Source organism: Elephantulus edwardii, unplaced genomic scaffold (genome assembly GCF_000299155.1).
Source record: "Elephantulus edwardii isolate Elephantulus edwardi_28Jun2011 unplaced genomic scaffold, EleEdw1.0 scaffold00230, whole genome shotgun sequence".
Lineage (NCBI taxonomy): Eukaryota > Metazoa > Chordata > Mammalia > Macroscelidea > Macroscelididae > Elephantulus > Elephantulus edwardii.
In genome coordinates, this window is record NW_006399980.1 from 2,873,427 (window position 1) to 2,885,359 (window position 11,933).

The 11,933-nt window shown below is 41.4% G+C and overlaps 1 protein-coding gene across 1 annotated transcript in view; it reads left to right on the forward strand.

The window, feature by feature from the left end:
• The window catches only part of PARM1 (prostate androgen-regulated mucin-like protein 1), a 125,438-nt gene that overhangs the window by 58,631 nt on the left and 54,874 nt on the right, over nt 1-11,933 (forward strand). The window contains exon 2 of the mRNA XM_006898473.1: nt 1,723-2,496. Coding sequence (XP_006898535.1) covers nt 1,723-2,496 — 774 coding nt within the window. The remainder of the gene's footprint in view (nt 1-1,722; nt 2,497-11,933) is intronic.

Sequence of the window (11,933 nt, forward strand, 5' to 3'; positions counted from 1 at the left end):
GTCGCACAGTGGCAGGTAGTCTTCGCTCCTCTGGGGTTCCGCGGTGGATGGCTGACTATTGCTCTTCCTGGGTCGAGGAACCAATCCTTGAAGGACATCATGCTCAGAAGGGTAGGGGGGTGGCACAGGAGAGGGAAACTCTGGATGAGATGTATTGATACAGTGACTAGGACAATGGGGACAGGAGTGTTAAAGCCAGTGAGATTGGCTCAGGAGAGGGCAGACTTCATAGGGTCACTATAAGTCACAAGCTACTTGATGGCATGTAACAACATCATCACATAGAATCGATTATTAAATACATGTCAAAGGGATGCAAATAAGTAAATTAAGGGAGGACAGAAAGGAAGCAAAGTAGGCAAGGAGAAGAATGGGCAAGAGGAGGGGCAGGAGGTAGACAATCAACCTCACTCTAAATTTTGTTAACTATAAAGGAGAACATTGAGCAAAATGATACCATATGAAAATTTCTGCAGTAGAATTTGGAGGAACTGAGACTCCCAGATAGTATTTGCAAACTTCAGATTTTTCATTTGAAATTTGAAAAGACTGTGTCAGATACTCCAGCATGCCCTTGAACTTTTATTCTAGGCCCTTTTCCTCTTTCTTCCTCCACAAAGAAAGTCATACATTTACTCATTACATTCCCATTCCCATATCCTTTCCATCTCTCTGAATAAATGTGGAACTGATGGCTCTGGTTGGCAGGGAACAGCCGATCAGGGCTCTGCTGTGCCAACCACATACCCTCTCCATTCTCACAATTTTCTTGGCATCCCTGGAGAACTGTGGCTTGGACTACTCAGCAATCTAGACAAATTCCCAGAGGATCTCACTTTTTATGAACACATTTTCTGGTAAGATTGGTTTAGTCCACATATGCTTGAACACGAGTTGGCTAACCTTCTTACTGCTCTTCCTGAGCCGCCTTCAAGTCATCTCCAGCTCATGACAGCCTGTGTGTCCCAGAGTAGGATTGTGCTGTAAAGAATTTTCAGTGGCTCAGTTTTTTTTGAAAATAGGTTGTCAGGTCTTTCTTCAGAGGCAGCCCTCGGTAGACGTATATTTCCAGCCTTTGGATTAGCTGTTCAGAATCTTTACTGGCATTGTTCAAAGAGTCCCACAAAAAGAAAGGGGAGAACAATTAGGGATTACAGGAAAGGGAAAAACATATAACCTTCAGATTAAGTAATGCAGTGAAACATAAAAATAAATGTGTGAGAATACTAAATAGGTAGATGATAGATAGATAGATAGATAGATAATAGATAGATGGATAGATAGATAGATAGATAGATAGATAGATAGATAGATAGATAGATAGACAGACAAACTATCTGTTGCTGTTGTTATGTGCCATTGAGTCACCTGCGACTCATAGCAACCCTCTGTACAGCAGCTCTGAAGCCTACCCTCTCCTGAGCCTGTCTCACTGATTCCGACACACCTAACTCCATTGACCCAGAAACTGTGTCAATCCGTTTCATACAGGGTCTTCCTCTCCTGCACTGTCCCTCCATCCTTCTGAGCATGATGTCCTTCTCCAAGGACCAGTCCCTCCTGGCCATTTTCCCAAAGTCTATGAGATGGAGTTTCAAAATACTAGCCTCCAAGGAGAAACTTGGTTTGACCCTCTCCAAGACAGACATATTTGTTTTCTTGGTGGTCCATGGTATGGTCAAGACTATACAGATATATAAAAAAACAGCATTGCTGTAATAGACCTGCATCTCAGTTTATCACATATTAACCTCTTTGCCCTTGATCTTTCTACAGGATTGAGGGTAGAGAGTCTGCCTGCCTCTACACCTTTTCCTGTTTCTCTTCCTCCGAAAATTTCCCCACCAACATCCCTCTGGACAACCTCACTACAAAATACAACTGCAGTCACCACATCCCCTACCAGTGGCTCTTACAGCAACTCATTGCTACCAGTGACATCATCAGCCCAAACATCTTCGGTTTTCAAAAACACTGAATCCAGGGAGAAGGAAGTCACAGAGCCAGCTTCGAAATTTGAAGGCACAAGCACAGACCATTCATCTCCGGACTTCTCCCCAACAAGTGGTAGCATCCACTTAACACTTACACCAGCTGACCACAGCTTGAACACTTCTGAAATAAGCGTGCCGCCTACAGGGGCCAAGTCACCCTCTGAGTCTCCCACACTCATCTCTCCTCAGACTCCAGCCTCATCACCTTCGTCCTCATCAACCCAACCACCTGAAATTCCTTCTGTCTCTGTCACCCTGGACCACACCTCAGGTGGGACCAGCTCCAAGCTCCCAGGAACCTCAACCTCACCAGAATCTGCAACAGAACAACACAGCTCAAGCCACATACCCACTTCACATGCTACTACTGAGCTAGCAACGAAGGAGACAACATCCCAAGCAACTGTGCCAGCCAAAGTAACATGTGAGCTGATAGACACCGAGACCACCACCACCTCGCCAGGTGTGATCATGGAGCAAGTGGAGCATGCATTAAGTTCAGGTGAGTCTGCATCTAGAACACTAGTGCAGGGGATATTAAGAATATAAGCCAGTGAATTATCTCAGTCACAAAAGGACAAATACTACATAGCACCATTGTTAGAAAGCAGATCTGACATAGAAGGTTTGGAAGAGAGTAGGATAACAGTGGCTAGACAATGAACAATGCATTGGAACAGACTAAAGAAAGAGCTATTTAAAAGGAATATACAGTTAGGCATTGTATGTACGACAACAGCCCATAATAAGCGATATATAGCAAAGAGGACTAGGGGAATGGGAGATAATTGTACAACAATGAATGAATATTTTTTTTTTTAAAGTGAACTGGGAGAGAGGGAAGGGAGGGAAAAGGGATAAAATGTGCAATAGTGAATGAATGAAAATGTAACATTTTAGTAAATTTTTGTTAAAATTTTTTTTAAATTAAAAAAAAAAAGGAATATAGGTTAGGCCACCAAACACAGTTAAGGTCAGATTTTAGAGTACAACACCTGAACTGAATTAGAATTCTGTAAGAGTATAAACTTGTTAATAATTTAATAATTTCTACATCATATTTAGTAACTGTGGCCAATTTATATTGATTAAACAAATATAGTTCATCCTGACACATTGTCACAGGTCAGGTAACCGAGAGAGAGAATGTACAGGAACGTGATTAACACCACAACTTTTGTTCCAGTTCCTTGCTATAAATTGTCTCCTGACTTCATATAAATTACTTCACCTCTTTCCCTGTTTTCTTCTGTGAAATGAAGGTAGGAGAGGCCACATACAGTCCTTATGAAAACTAAATGAGATAAAATGTACAGTATGTGTAGCAGTATCTGAAAGGAATTTTTGCTTAGAAAAGTTTTAATAATAATTGAGTCTTTGGATGGTACAAAATGTTAAGTACTTGATTACTAATCCAAAGGTTGATTGTTCAGGTTTACCCAGAGGCAGCTTGGAAGGTCGGCCTGGCAGTTTGCTTCTGAAAGAGCACAACCTTGAAATCCCTGTGGAGACCAGTTCTCCTTTGACAAACATGAGTCAAAATTAACTTGAGGGCAACCAACAATAAATTACCATGTTGTTCATTTTGCTGAATGCATGAGACAAGCCAAAGAATGCAGATAGTGGAGGGGTGAAGCGAATGCACTTTCCTTTTTGCTGTCATTAATGTATTCTATGCATGGGAAATGCAGTATATTGTTTTCACATTTGTTTTTAGTCTTCCAGCAACCATGTGAAGTTATATCATTTTACCTTCATTTGTAATTTGTTGACAGATTTAGGATCTTTTTTGAGGTTACATGCACAGGACTTTTGACTTATTTGATAGGAGAATGCTTTATTGTAGCATTTGGCACCTTGATTCAGTAACAGTGAGGTGAAAACAGCTGTCAGGTGAATGAGGAAATCAAGATGCACCCCCTTCTTTAGGGAATCTCTGGTGACCTAGTGGGTAAAGAGTTGTGCTGCTAACTCAAAGCCATGCAATTTGAATCCACGAGCTGCTCCAAAGGACCAAGATGGGCAGTCTCCTTCTGTACAGTTTACAGCCTTTGAAAACACACTGGAAGATTAGTTACAAGTCAGTTTGACTCATCAGCTTATAACAGCAGCAGCCTTTCTTTCCCCTAGGTAGTTTTTCCAGGGACATGGACTGTTTGTGGGTTAGTCAGGAAACAGCTACATGAAGCCAACTACTGTCAAAAGAAAGGTGCCTAATGGAAGTATCGAGGAGAAATTTTACTATCATTTCATAATCAATCATTATACAACTAAAATGAATCCACTCACTCAGCTGTTAACCAAAAGATTAAAGATTTTAATCAACCCAGAGGCACTTTAGAAGAAAGGCCTCATGAACTACTTTCAAAAATGTACCTTTCAAAATCAGATGGAAGCAGTTTTATTCTTGTCCACATGAGCTCATCATGCATCAGAATGAACTCAACAACATCTCTTCTACTGAGTATAAATTAAAGCTGTGTTAGGCAGTTGGAGATGAGAGATACAGCTTAGATTAGCAAGGCACAGTTCCTACCATTGAAGGTAGAGAAGTCCCAACAAATTGCAGGGTTTTGATTTTTTTTTCCAAAGTTCTATATACCAGTTATGCTGACTTAGTATGCAACATGTCAGAATGTTAACCAGAAAGTCAGAAGTTCAAATCCACCAGCTTCTCTGTGGGTTGTTGCTGTTGTTGTTGTTATGTGCCGTCGAGTCGTTTGCGACTCATAGCGACCCTATGTGTACAACAGCCCTAAACCGTGCTCTATCCTGTGCCAGTCTCATTGCCTCTGACAAACCCATCCCGAGTACCCCAGTCACTGAATCAATCCACCTCATAGAGGGTCTTCCCCTCCTGCGCTGTCCCTCCACTCTACCCAGCATGATGTCCCTCTCGAAAGACCTGTCTCTCCTTACAACATGTCCAGAGTATGTCAGACGAAGCCCCAGAATCCTTGCCTCCAAGGAGCAGCCTGTTTTAATCCTCTCTACGATGAATCTGTTTGTTTTCTTGGCAGTCCATGGTACATTCAATACTCTTCTCCAGCACCACAGCTCAAAGGCGTCAATTCTCCTTCTATCCTCCCTAGTCATTGTCCATCTCTCTGATGCATAACAAGTGATTGCAAAAACCATGGCCTGTATCAGGCGCACCTTAGTCTCCAGAGAGACACTATTGCTCTTGAGTATTTTGGAGAGGTCCCTAACCACAGACTTTCCCATCGCAATACGTTTTTTTATTTCCTGGCTACTGGTGCCAAGAGTGTTGACCGGGGAGCCGAGCAAACTGAAGCTGTGAATAATCTCAATCTCTTCGCCATCCATCCTGATGCTACCGATTGATCCAGTGGTAAGAATTTTTGTCTTCTTAACATTGAGCCTCAGTCCATATTGAAGGCTTGCAGGGACAAAAATTCTAGTCCCATAAAGATTTATAGCCTCTAAAACCCAAAGGCAAGGTGTTAGGAGTTGGAATTGACTTAGCAGTAATTAGAGAGTAGACCATTGAAGATCCCAGAAGGAAAGAAATACACACTGAAACTGAAAATATGTTGTTATGTGCCATCAAGCCAGAAAAAACTCATAACTAGCCTTTCAGTGAGTTTCCAGAGGCTATAAATCATACAGGAGGAGATTGCCCATCTTTCTGCAGCAGAGCAGTTGGTGGATTCCAAACACCTACATTTGGATTGACAGACAATGTAACTCCTTACTAAATAATCAGAGTTCCTTGTAACTGGGATAATAGAAACTTAGTATAAAGATGAGTGAAAGGTGTGCAGGATCCCAGGAGTAAAAGCAGCAGAACAGTTGTCAGCCAGGACATTATTTAGCCTGACTTAGACTGAAGAGGGAGCTCTGGTGGCCTAGTTGTAAGAAGCTGTGCTGCTATCCCAAAGGCATGTGGTTCAGAACTACCAGCTGCTCTGTGGCAGGATGGGCAGTCTCTTCCTGTGCTGTTTACAGTCTCTGGAAGCCCACTAGAGAGTCAGATGTGAGTCAGTTCCAACTTAAAGGTACACAGTAACAACACCAGACTAACAGAGGGACTGGTTAGCAGAACGCCAGAGAGAGAAACGTGCTGAACAGACTACAAGGACTATTAACTCAAAGAGTGCCCCAGCTCCTTGAGTGAGGGAGTAATGCTCTGCTCCAGCCTCAACTCTCCCTGATCTTTTGTCACCTCATTGGCATGTCCAAGCAGAAGTTACAGGGAGAGGAAACCCGCCCTTGTGGCCCATAAACAGCAGCCTCCTGCAGAGCTTTCAGAGAGCAAAGCAGAGGAGGGTGGAAAGGGGGACTGTATCCAGTTCAGATATTAATTGCTCTGTGTGACTTCATGGACTTCTGGGGCAAAATGGGAGCCCCCATCCCATGAACGTTGTTTATACCTTCACATACCACACTGCCTTTAGAGCCTCTCCTCCACCTCTCCTATATCCAGACGTCTGGAGAAATGGGACTCATACCTGAAACCTTTTAGGCAATGCCTTGACCTCATCTCTTTTTTTCTGTTCCAGTTGATGCTCAGCTCAGCTCACCTCACCATTTAGTTAAGCCATTTGATCACCTTGCTAATAGGTATCCCTCCGTTCAGTCTGTCCTTTCCTAGGACAACCTTGACATGTTGGACTACTGTGTTGTTGTTAGGTACGATCATGTCAAGTACAATTAAGGAAAGGCCTTATGAACACATGAGTGACACTATGAGAAACAGATCTGACCCCTTCCTATTCTGTGCCAAGCTCACAATCTCTCACACACGCAAGCCCACTGCTGTAGTCACTGTGTCTATCCACCTGGATGAGAGGCTTTCTTCCTTGAAGATTTTGAAGGGCACCTTGGAGAAGCTAAATAAAACTATTAAAATGGAAAATGCAGAGATCTAGAATTAGAAAATAAAAAGGAAAGAAGGCTCTCCTGACTTTTCAAGCTGAATGAAACAGAAGAATTAATGCAAGGCTTGGGTTACAGCGATGCTATGGGCAGAATGTTGAATGATTCAGGAAGCATCAAAAGAAGGTGGAGAGAATAGAAGTCACTGGACCAAAACCAACTGAGCTAATTACCTGAGTACAAATTCTGAACTTGGAATTAGCACTGCCAGGATGGAGTCTGCTCTTTAAACTAGATTATCTAAGGTGTCATGCTGCTAATCACCAACCATTCCACGGGAGACGTGTTCAGTCTCCTCCCGTGTTATTTACAGCCTCTGAAAACTCACTGAAGGATCAGTTTTGAGTAATTTCTGGCACAGTGGCAATGAGTGTAAGAGATTAATTTTTTTTTTTTCAAAAGGGTATCACCAGCCACATCACCAGACGTTTCTTCAGTTAGCACTTCTGGAAGCATTTGAACCTCCAGTCTTTCAGTTAGCACATGAGCCTGTTAACAATTAGTACTACCAAGGGTCTTTGAACCTTTGTAGGTCTATAGAATATTGTGTGAATTAGAGCTCCAGAGGGGAAAAAAGGGTGAGTGAAAAACTAGAGAAAAGAATAGGTTTTTGAGATTAGAGGGAGCCCACTGCACTATGTACCTTTCATTTCTAATCTACTAAATAAAGTTTTTAATGTGCCTCTGCCAAGACTTTTGTTTCAAAGACACCTAAGATTTTTCCTCATAGATTGTATCATTTACACAAAGACAAAGGGCATATGCACTAACAGCTCCTAATATCACTCATTGGTTTGTGCTTTGCCGATGAACTAAGGTGGGTGGAAGGTTCTTTGATATGTTGTGATACAATCTGCTCATTTCATAGGTGAAGAAAGTAAGTCCCAGAAGTGCCTCACCCAAGGTCACGCTGCTCAGTGCCAGTGGGGCACAGAGCCCAGATCTCCCAACCCACCATCGCGTGCTCTTTTCACCACCCAGGATTGCTACACCATTCTTTTCTTAGCCCGGCAGACCAACCATCTCCCCATGAGATTGTGCTTTCGGATTACTATTTTGGGATGTTCTTGCTTAGAAATTTTCATCTTGCCTCTAGTAGTAGCGATATTAATATCTGCCTTTTATAAGTGCCTTGTCATATTCTGTGTACATTCACAGGGCAAGCTTCTTGATTCACATCCTTTTAAGGACTCGTCCACTCATCACATAATGTAGCTGTAGTTGTTCCTAAGTACTTCTAAAACAAACTAAATGCTGTCAGTTAAATTTGGCAGAAAGGATTGGAAAAGATTCTCTGATGGGGAGAGCACATGAGTTGTCAGAATGTAAGGAGAGGAGCCGGAAGCATATAAGATAGAGCTAGAGGAGCGCTTGTGAGCAGAGCAGGGCAGCCGTGAAGTGTGTAAGGTTGTAAACCTCGGAGGAGGCCAACCCTGGATTTGGGGGAGTCCAGTCTTCTCTGATCAATTTAGCACAGTAAAATTGCTCTTGTCAGCTCACCCAGTGCCCTCCATATTGTCAAACCTAGTTATTAATTACAAGGCCTGGTTTTACCTGACCTTTCCGCAGCATTTGATACAAGTGGTCACCACCCTCATTTTCAAAGCCATCCCCACTTGACTTCCAGGATGCAGTATCACCTGGTACTTCACTTACCTCACTAGGCACTTTTTCTCACTCTCTGTTACCCTGCTTCATCTTCCTCCCTTTACAGGGCAATTTGGGTCCTCCTCTTTCCCCATTTTTCTACCTTCCTCTTCTCCTTCCTTCCTACTCAATCCTGAGGTGATCTCTACAGTCTCATGGCTTAAATACCACCCATATAGTGATAACTCCCAAAGTGCAAACTCTGCCTCTATTTTCTTTTTCATTGAAAAAATCATATGCCTATCCAACTGTCAACTAATTCATAAGTTTGGCTTTCATGGCTCACAGGCATCTCAAATTCAGTAGAATAAAATGAATCATTAATTCCCCAAGTAGCTCCATTTATGCATCTCTGTCTCTCTTACTTTATTTCTCAAATCAAAACCCTTAGACTAACCCAAAACTCCTTTCTCTCTCTCATACTCCACATGTAGTCAGTCCGAATCCAGTCTTTTCTCACTCCTTTGTCATCTCTCACAGGCATTATTTCAATATTCCTACCTTTAAATTTTGGTATTGGAGTAGAGTACTGAATATCCCATGAACTGCTAAAAGAGTAAATGAGTCTGTCTTGAAAAGTGCAACCAGAGGGCTTCTTTAGAGGCAAGGATGGTGGTCTGTACTTGGAAAAAGACATCATGTCGGGAAAGAGAGGAAGGCTTTCGATAAGATGAAATGGCACGCAGTGACAGCAACAGTAGGGTGAGGCATATAAGAGATGGTGATGTTAAGGCTGAGGATGAGGCATAGTTAAGATCTGTTCAGAGGGTCTCTGTGAGTCAAATTCTGATCTCCTTATTTCCATCTTTGCTAGAGAGCTCCTTTTAAAATTCAGGACAGATCCTGTCACTGCATAGCGCTAGCCTGCCAGTTAGTTTCCTTTGGAGGATAAATAAAAGACTCCATCACGCCTATGGTATTCTGCCTGATGTGACTCCCTATGCCTTTTTTTCCCCTCCACCTTCTTGCACCTTTGCCCTGAAACACATTGGCTGTCTTATTATTTCTTGGACACATTGAGAACACTTAATCCTGCAGGCCTTTGAACTTACTGTTCTCTCTTCCAAAACATTGTCTCTCTTCATTTTAGTGGTTCATATTTTTCATCAGTTAGGGCCCTGTTTACCTGATACCTCTTCAGTGAACCCTTCACTTATGTTCTAGCAATAGAAATGAGGATTTGAGTTTCATTCATACCCTAGTCTAAAATAACAAACCCCACAGAGGTGATCTTTTTTTCTCATTTTTTATCCTTTACCACTTACCAATTTCTCACATGATCTTATTTGTTTGGTGAGTGCTGTTTTCTGTCTCTAGAATATCAACTTCATGTAAGCAAGGACATTGTTTACATAGAAGCAGCTGTGCCTTACTTCCCCAACTCCCAGAGCAAAACTGGACACATGGTAGACCAAGCAGGTTGCTATTGCATTGATTCTGACTCAGTGTATTTCATATTAGAGTATCACTATACACTTTTCACTTTGCGTGGTTATTTATGAACAGATTTCTGGGACAACTTTTGAGGCTTCTTTGGGTAAATTTAAACCCATTATCTTTTCTGTTAGAACCCAGGGCAACCTGATATGTGGCTATTCTGTAATACCTTTCGTTAAGTAGAAATTAATGCGTCAGTCAACTAAGGCAAGTTATTTAATCTCTGAGTCTTTTTGTTAGTCTGATGAGATAAAGATAATATAGCATGATTGGTTGTTATGAGGTTTTGTTAATACAGAATACAACAGAATTGCTTTTGAGCAATGACTTAATTGATGGTTTTTCTTTTTGCTTTTCTACTATTATATACATAGGGTCGCTGTGAGTCGCAGGCGACTCGACGGCACATAACAACAACAACAACAACTATTATATGTACTTATTCACATTATTCACTCATTGTTATCAAGTCAGAACTAGTTCATAGCTGACTCTCGAGAGGGTTTCCAGAGGTTATAAATTGTACAGAGGTATAAATAGATTGCTCATTTTTTTCCCACAAAGCAGCTGATGGTTTCAAACCAGCAGCCTTTGGGTTGGTATCCCAATTCTTTACTCACTAGACTACCAGAATTCCCTTTAAAATGTTAATAGAAATATTATTACTATCCTGAAGTCATTACTGTATTCTTGGTTGTAATAATTATTTCATTTATCTAGTGAAAGTGTGTGGTTAGATACTGGGATTCTTGAAGGCAGTCACTGCCCTCCTGAAGTTTATGATGTAGTGTATACACAGCATAACAAGTCACCTGCACGGTGGGTGGTAACCTGCGTGGTGGATGGCAGGCTGCCCAGGGGAAGATGATGCAGACGAAGCAAGAAGAGGCCAAGTGTTGGAAAGCACAGTTAGCTTTACTTGCCAGGCCATTAGATAATCACTTAAAATTTTTGATCAGAGGAAGATCATGCTCAGGATTATATGTTAAGAGTATTTAATTAACAAAAATGTTTATGGTAAGTTGGATGAAGCTCAGTGCTGGGCACATATAGTAGGAGACCTGGTTTCTGCTTTGTCATTGTCACTAATAAGCATTTCACTTCATTATGCTGACTTGAAGTGCCCTTAACTGTAAGTGGAAATATAAAGAAGCATTTTCTCAAGCCCACCAGCTTATCATAATATGTATGTATTATAATCATCCTGTGCAGAAAAAATGAGATTCTGTTGACTTGAGACTTGCTAAGAATATGAACAAGAATCAGTTCAGGAACCCAACATACACACATAACCTCTTGTCTGATTTTCAGAACATTCCTGTGAGGTGAGTAATACAATGTCTGTTCTATGGGCAATCCAACAGGTTCTGAAAGATTAATAGGCTTAATCAAGCTCTCACTTGAGTGACCAGCTAGGATTCAGTCTCAATTCTTCAGTTCCCCTCTACACCATTATTACTCAACTTTGTAGAAATGAAAACTTGAAAAGGGAAAATGAGCTAGATGGGATCTTGTCAAATGCCTAGTGTGTTAGCAGGACTGATGTTAAGGAGAGGAGCAACCTCCTAAGAAGAGGAAGAGGTAGCCTTAGTTCAAAACCAACTATACAGAAGAAATAGATTTTTTTTGATACTTGTTTTTTAGCATTAGGTTTTGTATTTTAAGGAAGAGAAAGAGATAATGATGTGTTACATTCGGGTCACCTTGTTTTACTAAATGAAAGCTCTTTAATAACAGAAACTACAATTATAGTTTGTTTTAAAATTCCCCAAAATAAATTAAATGCTCTTTAAGTAACTGATTTCAAATCCTACTACACTGCCGTAGTGGTAAAGACAGCATGGTACTGGTACAAAGAAAGACACATAGATCAATGGAATCAAATTGAGAATCCAGAGATCAACCCATCTATCTATGGTCAACTGATCTTTGACAAGGAGATGAAATCAGTGAAGT